This window comes from Macaca nemestrina, chromosome 3 (genome assembly GCF_043159975.1).
Source record: "Macaca nemestrina isolate mMacNem1 chromosome 3, mMacNem.hap1, whole genome shotgun sequence".
Lineage (NCBI taxonomy): Eukaryota > Metazoa > Chordata > Mammalia > Primates > Cercopithecidae > Macaca > Macaca nemestrina.
In genome coordinates this window covers 155,012,716-155,026,678 of record NC_092127.1, presented here as the reverse complement: position 1 = coordinate 155,026,678, position 13,963 = coordinate 155,012,716, and the positions used below count along the sequence as shown (strand labels likewise).

The 13,963-nt window shown below is 44.6% G+C and overlaps 1 protein-coding gene across 1 annotated transcript; it reads left to right on the top strand.

The window, feature by feature from the left end:
• The first annotated feature begins 3,288 nt into the window (after positions 1-3,288).
• LOC105487702 (shisa family member 3) lies at positions 3,289-8,415 on the top strand. Its single transcript, XM_011751248.3, has 2 exons — positions 3,289-4,281; positions 6,938-8,415. The coding sequence occupies exons 1-2, from the start codon at positions 4,005-4,007 to the stop codon at positions 7,375-7,377; spliced, it is 717 nt and encodes a 238-aa protein (XP_011749550.1). The 5' UTR covers positions 3,289-4,004; the 3' UTR covers positions 7,378-8,415.
• Positions 8,416-13,963: the final 5,548 nt, after the last annotated feature.

Sequence of the window (13,963 nt, the reverse complement as noted above, 5' to 3'; positions counted from 1 at the left end):
CTCACTGCAGCTGCCACTTCTTGGGCTCAAGTGAGCCTCCCACCTCAGCTGCCTGAGTAGCTGGGCCTACAGACATGTGCCACCCTGCCCAGCTAATTATATTTTTATTTGTAGAGATAGGGTCTCACCATGTTGCCCAGGCTGGTCTTGAACTCCTGAGCTGAAGCGATCCTCCCTCCTCGCCCTCCCAAAGTGCTGAGATTATAGGCATAACCCACCATGTCTCGCCAGAACAAAGTTTAAAAATATGGTCAGCAAATATTTCCTAAGAATATTAAGTGCACTGACCAGGCGCAGTGGCTCACGCATGTAATCCCAGCATTTTGGGAGGCCGAGGGGGGCGGATCACCTGGGGTCAGGAGATCAAGACCAGCCTGGTCAACACGGTGAAACCCCGTCGCTACTAAAAATACAATAATTAGCTGGGTATGGTGGTGGGCGCCTGTTGTCCCAGTTACTTGGGAGGCTGAGGCAGGAGAATTGCTTGAATCCGGGAAGTGGAGGTTGCAGTGCACTCCAGCCTGGGTGAAAGAGCGAGATTCTGTCTCAAAAAAAAAAAAAAAAAAAAAAAAAAAAAGAAAGAAAGAAAAGAAGAAGAAAAAAAAGGTTGCATTTCGATTTTATAAGTTCCCTTCAGCCAGCTACAGTTATCAACATGTTGCCAGTTGTGTTTCAGTTCTGCCTAGCCCATCTTCTCATCTCTATTGCTCACCTATCTTTTCTTTTTCCTCGTGCCCTCCCTCTTTTCTTTTCCTTTCTTTCTCCCTTTCTCTTCTCTCTTTCTTTCTCCCTTTCTCTTCTCTCTTTCTTTCTTTCTTGCTGGTGTTTATTAAAGCATATTCCAGACATCATGTCATTTAACTCACTTCCTACAGAGTTTCCTTGAGGCAGGGCCACAAGAGAATGTAGGCTGGGGAAATGATCTCTTATGATTATGTTCTTGACCAAAATATGGAATTTGTGTTACTGAGATAAGAAACAATAAAGAATTTCCAAAACCTCTTCATAATACCCCAGATATTGTGGACTTCATTTTTTTATCCCTATGTCTTCCCCCTAGAGTCTTTCAGGGGTGTCTATGAGAACTTTTTCATCTTCCTTTACTATTAAACTAGTAACAGAATAACAGAAACTTTGGATGGTAATACATCTAAAAAGAAGCAAATATGCTCTTTCTGTTGGTGAAGAGGATTCCTAGGGCATAAGTTTTGAAGTTAAAATTTGACAATGGAAAGTCTGCAGAGATCTTCTATGACAAGAAACCAAACATATCACTGCCTCCCCACAACCCCTCGCCCAGGCAAACTCCTGGAGCTGATTGTTGTAATGGTTTTAAAGGCGCTTAGGACCAGGACCTAGATCTGAAGCATGGTGCACAGTTGTTTACTGTTCACACAAGTCAGATCTATGAAGGATCAAGTAATTTGGAGGTTTGGTTACTTTCCATTAGCAAATATCATCCAACTAAATTTGGGTAAAATGCCCTCTAAATAAGTCAAGTAGACAGGAGCTTTGAATGAGGGAATTAATTATAGCTGGTGTCTTAAGGAAAAGAATCCCACTGTGGCACGGAGAATGTAATTAATAGGAGGTAAGTGCCAACAAATCACTCCTTAAAATATTAATGCTATCAAAGAACAGCTGGATAATGAGAGAAACTTGACCCTTGGGGGACTAGCAAAGGTTGCTGCTGCTGCAGAACTTTATGCAGTTATGACGTAATGAAATTCCTCTAAATTTTAACAAAAACTAATATTAAAAGGTGTGGTTCTGGGAAAGTTATTAGCAGTAAACATGTCATAATTTTTATCATCTTATTATAATCATTATGTCTCATTTTTGCTGTGTTTCTAAGTGACATTTTCCCGTAATTGCTCAGGATATATACACAATTGAAACAACACTCCTAAAAAAAAACTAGATTTAAAAAAAAGGTTAAGCCTGACAAGAACTTTTTTTTTTGTAAATAAAGCACCCAATATCTAAGAAATTTCTGCAAAACAATTTCCCATATGCTTAAACTATTTAACGAAACCAAGAAAAAAACTGTTTCATTGTTTGTTATTGAAAGCTCCAACTTAATTTGTTTTTACTTAATAGCTTTGTATTGTCCTAAGAAATATGTAATTCCAAGAGAGCAATAAAGTTAAATATTTACACAGTCCCACTTAAGGTGTGAAATGTTGGACATGTATTTTCAACAGCCTCATAACTAAATGCTAATCCCAATACCTAAAATTAGAAATCAGAAGTAATTATTTAATTGGAGTATACTTTAACTTAGATCAAAAAAAAAAAAAAAAAAAGTCGTTTTAATAGGAGTTTTTTTTTTTTTAAGTTTCTCTAGAATCGGCTGGGTTCATCAGGAAGCTGCGAACGAGATAAATGCGTTTGACCGCGCACCTTGTGTCGCTGGAGCTGAGAACACTTTGTTCCTTTTGTTTCACTCAACTTGCCGACATCTAACTCAGGGACAAGGGTATGCAGCGTGTTTGACAAATAAGCCGAGATACGCCGAACATATTCACACATACCAACAGATAATTGGAAGTTCAGGATGCAGTCAAAATAAACGCTTGCGTTTGACCCAGGTTTCACATAACACCAGTTCCATAAGGCACTTACGCCGCTAACGGAGCAGTGCCCCTGAAAATAGCCCACAGGGGACACATCATTTAAATAAATGTGTTTCTTTCCCTGAACAGAAGTTCAGTTCTGCTCAATTATCATTAATTTTGCTCCTTTATTTCCTTTGCGAGCATGAACGGAGAAGTCGTGCTCTTTGAGGTTTTGCGAGCTGGCCTTGGCTGGCAGAGGTGACCGGCAATCCTTCACACGGCGGAAAAAGTGCGAGTGTGTGTGTACTTGTGAAAACGTGTTGTTCCTCCCAGAAAAAGTGGAAACGTAGGTGGAAAGCTCAGTGCGCATGTTGGCGACACCTAAAAACGATGTTCTCGGTCCTGAACCTATAGAAGTGGTATCCCAGGGACGAGTCTGAGTCTGTGAGACAGGGCACAGATGATTTGACAAACTTCAATGACTGCACCGCATTCGTGCATTAACTCCTTTGAAAAGTAAATCCAGCGTCTCCACTCGCGCGCCCACGTGCGTGGATAAACGCGGGAATTCGGCTGCCCTCAACGTCACTCTGCAGACATTTCCGGGCTGTGAGAGAGTTGGGGTGTGCGGCGGGGGAGGGGAGGGTCTGATATCTTCAGGTTGAGAGTCAAGTCCTGGGGGAGCGGCATGGGCGGGGGTGGCGGGGGAGAGGCGGAGGATGGAGCGCGAACCAGAAAGCGCAGAGGACCCTCGGCCCGCGCCGCACCCGCTGTGATTAGCTCCAGCGGCGCTACCCGGGAAGGCGGACTCTTTCTTAACCCTGGTTGTCTCCTCCTCCCTCTTCCTTTTTAAAGGACGCCTTGCGGGCAGAGCTGTCAGCAATCCCGCTGCCATTTGTACTTGGCCGCGGCGGAGCTGACTCCTGCTCCTGTGACAGATAGGGGCGGGGGCTGAGCGGCCGCCTGTCCGGGGTACTCGCACGTGGGGAACAAATTCTTTTCTTCCGGCTCCTCTCGGGACCCGACGATCGCCACAAGTTGGGACTCTGTGCGGCGCTGGAGTTGGCAGCCCCGGGCGCGATGGCTCCCTTGAGGAATGGGGAGGGAGGTGGCCGGGGGGTTGGCGCGCCCCTCGCGCGGGGAGCGCTATGAGCCGGGTAAAGGGCGGCAGCGACAGCCCCAGCAACTGCCTCTGCCGGCGCCTCCCGCGGGCCCTCGCCAACTCGCCCCGCGCACCATGCTGACTCCCGGCCTGCGGAACTCGTAGTGCAGCCCCTGTCGCCTCCCCGGTCCCTGCTATCCCACGCAGGACTGGCTTCGGCCGCTGGGGCCAGCCGCTTGCGACGTGTCCCTGGGGAGGCGGAATCCCTGTGCGCCCTGAGCCGGGGCTCAGCCCTTCGCTTTCCAGCGCGTCCTGCTCCGGGCCGCCCAGGGAGCCCAGTGGCGATGGGGGCACTGCTGGCGCTTTGCCTTCTCCTTGGCTGGCTGCGCTGGGGCCCGGCGGGAGCCCAGCAGTCCGGAGAGTACTGCCACGGCTGGGTGGACGTGCAGGGCAACTACCACGAGGGCTTCCAGTGCCCAGAGGACTTCGACACGCTAGACGCTACCATCTGCTGCGGCTCCTGCGCGCTCCGCTACTGTTGCGCGGCGGCCGACGCCCGGCTGGAGCAAGGCGGCTGCACCAACGACCGCGGCGAGCTGGAGCACCCAGGCATCACCGCGCGTAAGTGCGGGGCCCTTGGGGACAGATCCCCGCCCGCCTAACGGCGGCGGCTGCACGTGTGCGCGGGAGGACGCACAGACCCAGGAAGGTCTGTGCGCCAAGGGGACGCGGCCGGGTGGGGGGAATCAAGGGATGAGTGGGTGGTCGTGTTTCAGATCGTGGTCCTCTATTTATTTGCAGTCCCGCTTCCCGCCACTTGCAGTCTCTGTGGGTCGGCCCAAGGGAAAGTTTGCCAGGAACAGTGAGGAGCGCGGGGCTTGTGCCTGGTGGCCCGGGGAAAGACAGCTGGAGCTCCCGGGAGAAGGGTCGTGCGGGTTAAGCCAGGGTAGACTTGGGTTTTGGTGGGGGGGGGGGGGCGAGGGTGTCCCATTGCGTGCCCTTGTCACTTCGGGAGCTTCGGGAAGTGCCGAATGCAGGGAATCGCGACTCTTGTCGCGCTCAGTTGCAGGCCTTCAGGGCTAAGAAACTACAGTCACTTTTTTTTTGGTCCTATGATAGCGTTTCTAAGCCGCGGCCCCGTTCCGCAGACTTCCTTTCAATTCTCTGCATCGAATTACCCTCTCCGGCCCACCCCCTATTGTCACGCCTTTCAGAAATGCCCAGGTCTTCGAGGTGGAGATTTAGAAACAAGGGTCGAAGGTGCTTCCCCGCCCCCTATTCTCACGTCGGAAAACACGGGTCAAATTTCCGCTCACTTCAGAGCGGAATAAATCACGACCGCAGCAAAGAAAATTTACACCTTGAAAAAAAGTTTTCCACCTGAATCGGAACATCAGGGAAACGCTTTAGAGCTTGAGGTGAGGGTTTTATGGCGGGGGAAACCGGAGAAGCGGGCGGAGCTGAGAGCGGGTGACACCCCAGGACTCCAGAGAGCCCAGGTCTGGAGCCGACAAGAGAAGGTCGCAGGCAAAGGGAGGAGACGCTGGAGAGATCATTAAAGGTTCCCCAACGACCCCTCCCCGCAAACTGATAACCCAGAGGACAGGGGAGTCTGCCCTCTATTAGTGCTGCACTAGAGGGTGAATGTTGGGGGTCAACATTTCCAAGCTGGAGGATTTGGGAAGTAGTTTCTGGAGAAAAGATGCTCAATGGAAAGTAGAGAAATCTAGGCCGTTCTGGCCTGTGAGAAAAATACAGACTCTTCCCCACGGCTTCACTCACTCACCCTGGGGGACCCAGCTGCCCTCTGGGAGTAAGGGCAATTGCCCAGTCTGCAGCAGGGGCTCCCTCTGCGCTCCCTGTTCGGCTCGGTTGCCAGAGGACAGCAGAAGGGACAGGCAGTCTCCACACTCACTGAGTCTGGGATCAGGCAAACCCTGATGGACCTTGGCTCTATCACCTGCCGGCCCTGTAACTTAGGCAAGTTAGTTAACTGCTCTGGATACCTCTTCTCAGTTCTAAAGTGGGCATACTGCTCTCAAAGGAGTTAAGTTGTTGGTGACCTGAGAGTGTATGAATACTGAAGCGCAGGGCTAAGTAAATGGTAGTTACTCACTTTGCCTTTTCTTGCACACTGGTGCTAGTAAACAGGGGAGAATGGGAGGGACACAGAAGAGCTTATGCCTAGGAGCCCACAAATAGTTGACAGTTACCTGTCCTCACTGGCTCTGTCTGTGGGAATGCACAAACTTCTCTGATCTATTTCCACATCTGGAAAATGGAGCTTATCATGTCCATCTCCCAGGGTCTCCATGAGACTTTAACCAGATAATGAATAAGAAAGAGCCGGGCACACAGTAGGGACTTAATCAATGCAGGTTTTCTTTCTTCTACCTGTAAGCTGGAGGCTGTGTCCTCGCACGGCTCTATCAGGGGAGATACCTGGAGAATTGCCCTAGGGGATGCCTCTGGGCTTGGAAATTTTATGTCTGCCTTGTAGAGGGAGAAGGAAATTGGAGTTTGCTCTGTTTGAGGGATGATTTTATAGAAAGTCGGGGCCGTGGACACCAAGAATTGCCTCGTGATCTATCTAAAGTTCAGTCTGACTTCCCAGACTTGGATGGGAATTGAGAGGCATGGCAGCTGGAGTGGGTATTCCAAATCTTTCCTGGAAAGAAGCAGCCAGAGCTGGCAATTTGTGGTATGGTAGGAGACACAGTAGATTGGGCCCTCTGTGAATTTCTTTATACTGTTCTTTCTGGAGTCTCACAAAATCCTGGGTCTGTGTGTAGAGGGGAATCTCCTTTAATAGGCCTGGCTCTCTTTGCTTACACTGGAGATTCTTGGATGGGAGATGGATTGCCAGCCTAAGAGAGGGGTCAGATCTCTTATTGCCTCACTGTGATCCAACTACTAAAACCTGCATTTAAACCCAGAATTATTGTAACCCCTAAAATTCACCCTTTCCCTCCAGTGCCTGAACAGGAGAACAGATTCCATTTTTTTTTTCTAACTTCCAGATGTGCAATATGATGGTTAATTGCTAACAGAGGCTACGGTATCTGTTGCTTCCTCCCTGCTAGGAGTAGCGAGAATATTACATCATCACAGTTTGCATTGCATTTTGCAGGTTACCATTAACAAGCTCTGAAAAACTGAGCTGACAACCGTGATAATACTGAGTCTGCCACCTCTCAACCCTCAGCTGCCCAAGCAGAGCTCAGAGTCTAGGAGATCCTCATCCGAGCATCTGTTTATGTCTGTTTTTGCCTTTTAGAGCCTGTCTACGTCCCCTTTCTCATCGTCGGCTCCATCTTCATTGCGTTCATCATCCTGGGCTCTGTAGTGGCTATTTATTGTTGCACCTGTTTGAGACCCAAGGAGCCCTCGCAGCAGCCAATCCGCTTCTCACTCCGCAGCTATCAGACAGAGACCTTACCCATGATCCTGACCTCCACCAGCCCCAGGGCACCCTCCCGGCAGTCCAGCACAGCCACGAGCTCCAGCTCCACAGGCGGCTCCATCCGCAGGTTCTCCTTTGCCAGGGCTGAGCCGAGCTGCCTGGTGCCCTCGCCGCCCCCGCCATACACCACAAGCCACTCAATCCACCTGGCTCAGCCATCTGGTTTCCTGGTGTCACCCCAGTATTTCGCTTACCCCCTCCAGCAGGAGCCCCCCCTGCCTGGGAAGAGCTGTCCAGACTTCAGTTCCAGTTGACACGCCCAGGCCATGAATCCACAAGTCAGTCAAATGGCAGACAGGTGGAGCCCTGCTGCCATTGCCACATGCAATTCTGAGAAAATTTCCCTTGTAACTGATCAGTGTCATGGAGGAGCATGCTCGGAAAACACAGCACCTTCTAATTTGAGAGTTCCTGGCTCCAATCACAGAATGGCTAAACCAGAGAACTGTTTTCTGGTTTTGCAAACATGTGATCATTACATTTCAATTTATGCTACTTTTATTCCAAACATGCAGCAGTTTGACTTTAAAGTTGCAAATTGGCTGAAAATGTTTTACTGGACATTCAGCTGTGCTGCTTAGAAAAAGGCCACATGTTTCTTTTTCATACAAGTTGTTTATTGAGTTATGATAGAAATATACTCATAAATAAGCAAAGAAAAATACCTAATTATAATTATCGAAGGTTCACTTAAAAAATTAACTATTAGGTAAACTTAAGGGGACAGTGAACAATCTGTTTATGATTTCGGGAGTAACCTAACCACGAATAATATTAGCATAATGAGAACATTTATTTTTTAAATAAATAACTAGATTTTGTTTAAAATAAGAGGTTTTTTCCAGAATACAAGGTTTCAATAACTACATGAGGAGTTTAAAGTTTTAAATATATACTCAGACATTCATTGTAACACAGAGTCTGTGTAAAATCATTTCCCCCACCCACTGGAGGGAGTATTTATTGGAGACATTTTGTTCAGCAACATTTAGTGTTTCTGTGAAAGTTGGACAGTTGGGGCTTAAAACATTTATTTGTAAAATGAGATATGTACAAATGTAAATATTTGTAATTTAATGTATTTACCACATTGACTGTACTAATTATTTAGTAGTCATACTGTAATTTTTATGTTAATAATTGTGGAGTTCAAAGTCTAGCTATTGGTATAATCATCTAATATTATGTATATCTCCAGTGCCACTGAATTTTATGTCTGATGACTATATATTTGGGCATATATCTTGTTGGATTAGAATAAATAAAATACTTTATGTTTTCATGAACTCTATTGAAATTTTAAAGTGATTCGTTTTATCTCTTTAGCAATGTTTTTGCTATTCAATGAAATGAAATGTCTTTAACACATACTTCATATTTTAAATAAAAAAAATTCCGTATCAGGGCTCGTGAAAGCAGCAAAGGAAGTGAATTTTTATGGAGGTCTCAGTCTCCAGCCCTCCGATGGGTTATTTGGCCTGTGGAGAATTCATCATTGGGACGTTCCTCATAAGAATCTGGATTTCTGGCTTCTCGTGACATACAGGACGTGGCACTAGAGGTTCTGCACTGCCTTGGGGTCAGGTCAATCCTCTTCAGACAGGACACCTGCCATTTGCCAGCCTCCTGCCTGGTCTCCCCACCTGGCCCATCTATTTCTGCTATGTTACCTACCTGGCCCCTGCAGGTGTGATTTGAAAGCCCAGATTTATAGGAATTCATACTATCGTATGTCACTCTCAATTTTCAAACACAACTAGTTAGAGGCAGAATTCTGTCCTAAGACAATTGTTTGGCCTTGTCTCTTCGTCTTCTAGTTAAGGAAACAAGTTCAAAGACATTATGCGTCTGCTCAGTCTAAAGGCAGAGGGGCTCTGACTTCTAGTCTCCTGCTTTATCCTGTATCTAAAAGCTGTCTGACTTCCAAGTTTCCCAAATTGTTCAAAATAATCAAGGAAAGAAACAGCTGCATGTAAAAGGATGAACATTTATACACATGTTCTTGGGTGCAATCCTACACTATTAGACTAGTTTTATTTATGTTTGTGGTATATTGGTCCTTTTAATGGTTTTAAGGTAACCTTATTAAAGCTCTTCTTATGAGCCAAGCATTAAGTATTAACACGTATTAACTTATTTTATGCTCTCAACAAGCCCAACAGAAAAGTATTACAATTCCTATTTTAAAGATTTGAAAGCTGAGGCACAAAGGAATGAAGTAACTTGCCCAAGACCCTGCAGCTCGTCTGTACTGGAGTTGATATGCATAAACACACAGATCCAAACAGCGAGGGAACACCTGCTTTGAGCTTTTCATGGTTCTGTGTACAAAATTCATCGGAGATTTTAAGATAATAAGCCTAAGCTTCAAACGCAGTGATTCTCAGCCCCGTTGGACCCCAAAATGAGCTCTCCTTAGAACAAATATTTTGTGACATCCCTTTATCAGTCCTAAAATGAAATTTATAGATAACTCACTACACACATAGTTTTTTAAAATCAATACAATGCCCCAATGGTAAATAGAAGAAAGAAAGGGAAGTAACTTATTTCTAAATGTAAAGGCTTGGGCAGACTTAAAAAAGACACAGATGCTAACCCCTTACTCAAAATTACCATGATGTGACAGCTTCAAATCCAGACGGATGCAGTTGGTCATTCTGGCAACTCAGATAAACACAATTGCACTGATGCCATTAATGTGATTTTTCCCAGCAAAGTTTGATCATCCTTTGATTTGCACAGTGCCTGTGTATCTGAAGAATTCAATGTATACTAGGGCAGTGCAAAAAATATAGGTAAAATGGGATTACATTTTTTTTCACCAGTAGGAATGGTGGACGTTCCAAAGTCATGTCGATGGACATCAAGTCTTCGTTGTGCAGGCTGCTCCATGCATTGTAGGATCTTTGTTACAACTGAGTCCCCCTCAGTGAATGCCAGTAGCACATCCACCTCCGCCCCAACACTCTGATGCTAAAGATTCCCCCATGCAATTCCACCATGTGCCCTAGAGGGTGGAACTGTCCCCACTGAATACCATCTAGTTGTCAGATTTCTCTAGTAGCTGTACTTTTATTTGTCATCCCTTTGGAGAACAGTTTATGTCCATTAGACAAGTTAACGCTAAGGAATTCATAGAGAGTTCACATCTGCAAATTTCCCTTCCTGAGCAGGATGCCCCAGTCAATTTAACTGGCCATAAATTGTTTAAAATTAGAGAGATATTGTGTACCTCATTGCAATATGGCATTCGGTGATACTAGATCAAATCATATCCCCAAGTAATTGGTGATATACAGTACATGCCTTTGACTTTCTCCCTGGAAGCTATATAGGTGATATGATTATTCACAATGTTAGGTAAAAAGCCTATCCTGTGGCAGATTTCTAGATATTGTTCCATTCAACAGTTCTTTGCTGAACACCACTTATGGGTTAGGTGCTGGGTGAGATGAATAAAAGATCATTAAAATGCACTTCCAACTCAAGGAGCCACTACCTATTACAGGCTCCGGCATGATGACAAAGACAAATACTTGTGATAAAATGTCATAGATGTTTATAAAAGAAGCACCATATCTTTTTCTGCTCTCCGTGGTAACCGCGATTACAGGGGAGTGCAGGATACCCTGGTAGCACTTAGAAAGGACACTGTTCATCCTGGAGATGTTGACATTGGACCTGAGCCTTGAGAGACACATAGGATTTGAATGAAGAAGACAGGGCAGAGGAAGAAAGAGAGGGGGGCTGGAAATAAGGGAAAAATATATCAGGCAGAGTAAAGAATTCATAGACACAGAAGCACCCACCCATGAGCCTAAAAGAACAAGGAACATTTAAGAACCCAGAAGAAGACTGGGTGCTCACACCTGTAATCCCAGCACTTTGGGAGGCCGAGGTAGGTGGATCACGAGGTCAGGAGATCGAGACCATCCTGGCCAACATGGTGAAACCCTGTCTCTACTAAAATACCAAAAATTAGCCAGGCCTGGTGGTGGGCCACCTGTAGTCCCAGCTACTCAGGAGGCTGAGGCAGGAGAATTGCTTGAATCCAGGAGGCAGAGGTTGCACTGAGCTAAGATTGCACTACTGCACTCCAGCCTGGCAACAGAGCAAGACTCCGTCTCAAAACCAGAAACAAACAAACAAAACAAGAATCCAGAAGAAGAGTGAGGCTGGAGAGAGAAGCAGGGGCAGATTAGAGATCTTGAACACCACGGCATTTGAACAGATGTCAAATGCAAAAGGGAGTCTGGGAGGATTTCACAGGGGAGGGGAATGGGATCATATCTCCGTTTTAGAAAGATTAGGCTGCCAAGGTCAAATAAAATCACTTGGAATTTCCAAGGAGCTGTTCCTCACAATCTGCTAAACCACCAAATACAGGGGAAACTTGTCTGCTTTTGTTACTTTCAGAAAGAATTTGAATCCAACATCCTCATACCATGATTATTGTGAAAAATAGAAGTTCTGCATTTTGAAAGGTTGTTATGCCAATAATGGATAACATTTATTAAGCACCATGTGTCCCAAGAGCTTTATGAATTGTATCACTGAATCTTCACAGCCCTGAAGAGGGGATTAGCATCGTGCCTATCATGCAGATGAAGAAATCAAGGTGAGAAGCTTAAACATTGTGCACAAGGACGAACGATACCATAGGGGACAGATTTGAACCAGGAGGTCTACTTTGAAATTCTATGTTCTGTGTGACATTAGCCCTAGGAGGTCTAATTTTGTCAGGAAAACAAAAATATCCAATGTACTTTTCAGAAAATCTATTGGGGAAAAAGTGATTAATTGTATCATATTATACACATCCTATTGATATGAGGGGATTGTAATAGTCAAGGAGAGCTTATGCTGCATTATGAGAATGTGGCATAAAATGAAGCATGAATAAAAACACTAGATGATAAACATTTCTCCCTTTACACATGAGAAATGGGATTCCAGAGGGTGATTGAGCGTGGATTTTGAAGCTGTAATGCTTGGGTTTTCTGGCTGTGTCACTTAAAAGTGGAGTGACTTTGGGCCACTTAAGTTCACTGTGTCTCAGTGTTCTCATTTGTAAAATAGAGACATTAGTACTACCTTTTTGCTTATGGTTGCCTTGAGAAGTAAAGTTACAGACACTGTCTCTTGTCACTTGCATTCTAGTGGGCAGAAAGCTGTGTAGTAAGGATAAATAACAGAAAGCAGATGAAATACTTTAGAATAAAAATGAAAGGCTAAGTACTGTGGGAGGGCAGACGTCACTGTTGATTAGGGGTAGGGAACAGAGAAAATGGTCCTACTGTTTGATCGAGTAAGTCCTTGATTCATGGGCCCCTTTGGTACTTGACCAACTTCCTGCTATTGTCTGGAGTTGGGCATCCTCTCATCCTGTTGGCTACTCATGGTCCATACATTTCTTTCATCATCTGCTTTAGAGAGCACATTTGTACCCAGGTGTGGTGGCAGCTGCCTGTAATCCCAGCTACTTGGGAGGCTGAGGCAGGGGAATCGCTTCAACCTAGGAAGCGGAGGTTGCAGTGAACCAAGATTGTGCCATTGCACTCCAGCCTGTGTGTCACAGTGAGACTACGTCTCAGAAACAAAAAAATAACTGTTCCTTGGAGACAAATCTATTCTAAAATAAGTGTGCTTTTCCAACAAAAAAAAGCACATTTGACATAGTAAATTTGCTTTAAAATGGTTATGTTCCAAAGTGAACAGATTGTACACTTGTCCAAATGGATAATTCCTTATTTTCCCCAACTGTTTTATTTTTGTTATTAGCTACTTCTCATGGTGGAGAATTTACCAGATTGACTTGAATCCATAGGAAATTTTCTCTCTAAAATGAGATAACAAAAAACTTCCTGAAAGTAGATACAGTCACAACCAGGAATTTGACAAATTTCACTGGGTTGGGATTTTACCTTTGCATAATCCAAAACATTTATTTAGTTATTTATTTAGTTATCAGGAAAACTAATAATTTATAGCCATGTTAAACTATTAAGGGAACAAACTGTTAACATATTTTTATATGTACATGACTATTTTAAAATTGCAATTAAACAATAGTTAATGAAATTATTCTGATAGGAAATCCTTATTTACACTGCTAGTTTCATGTACTTGAAAGTAATAAAATGGCAAGAGGTGTTTCATATTTTCCAACAAATTTTATTAGCCTATTCATGAAATTAGGTTAGGAAGACCTTTCTTCATTAAAGTGAGGTAGTTCTGTTACTGAAATGAAAGTTAGGTTAGAGATGCCCTACGCATCCAAAAACAAAATTTAAATGGAGATGACACATTGAATTTATGGAAATGTATTTCGTTTGCTTTTAGATTATGGTAGTATTAGAAGGCATCTTAAACTACAGGTCAGTGGAAGCACGTGCTGATTTTAAGGAGAATGGAGTTGAATGTGAAAATTATTTGACAGAATTCAGAGGTAACATATCCATGAACTGTTTTGCTGTGGTTTTGAATGGAGGTTCCCACCCAACTGTCGTCCCTGGGAAGATTGTGGGAGAGGACATGGGGCTCCAGGCAGCTAAGCACGCACGGCCTCAGTCTAATAAAATCAGATGCTCCTCAAATTGCCTCTCCAGTGCCTCTTTGAGAACTAATCCTATTCTAGTAATTTACCTAATTGTATTTTCAGTTGTTTCTCTTTTACCAAAGGACACTAATTTTTGCTGAAGTGATTGTTCTCATTTCTGACGCTGTCTATACTTCTGTCTCATGTGCTCAATTTTGTTATTTTCTGGTTACTGCCTTCAAATGTTATTGCCTAACTTGACGACTTTCTCATTAACTTAATAGTTGGTTTAGAAAACA

Excerpts from the sequence above, each read along its gene's own strand:
- LOC105487702 (XM_011751248.3), top strand. The coding sequence starts at position 4,005 with ATGGGGGCACTGCTGGCGCTTTGCCTTCTCCTTGGCTGGCTGCGCTGG. Across the intron at positions 4,282-6,937 it reads GCACCCAGGCATCACCGCGC|AGCCTGTCTACGTCCCCTTT; the intron begins GTAAGTGCGGGG and ends TTTGCCTTTTAG.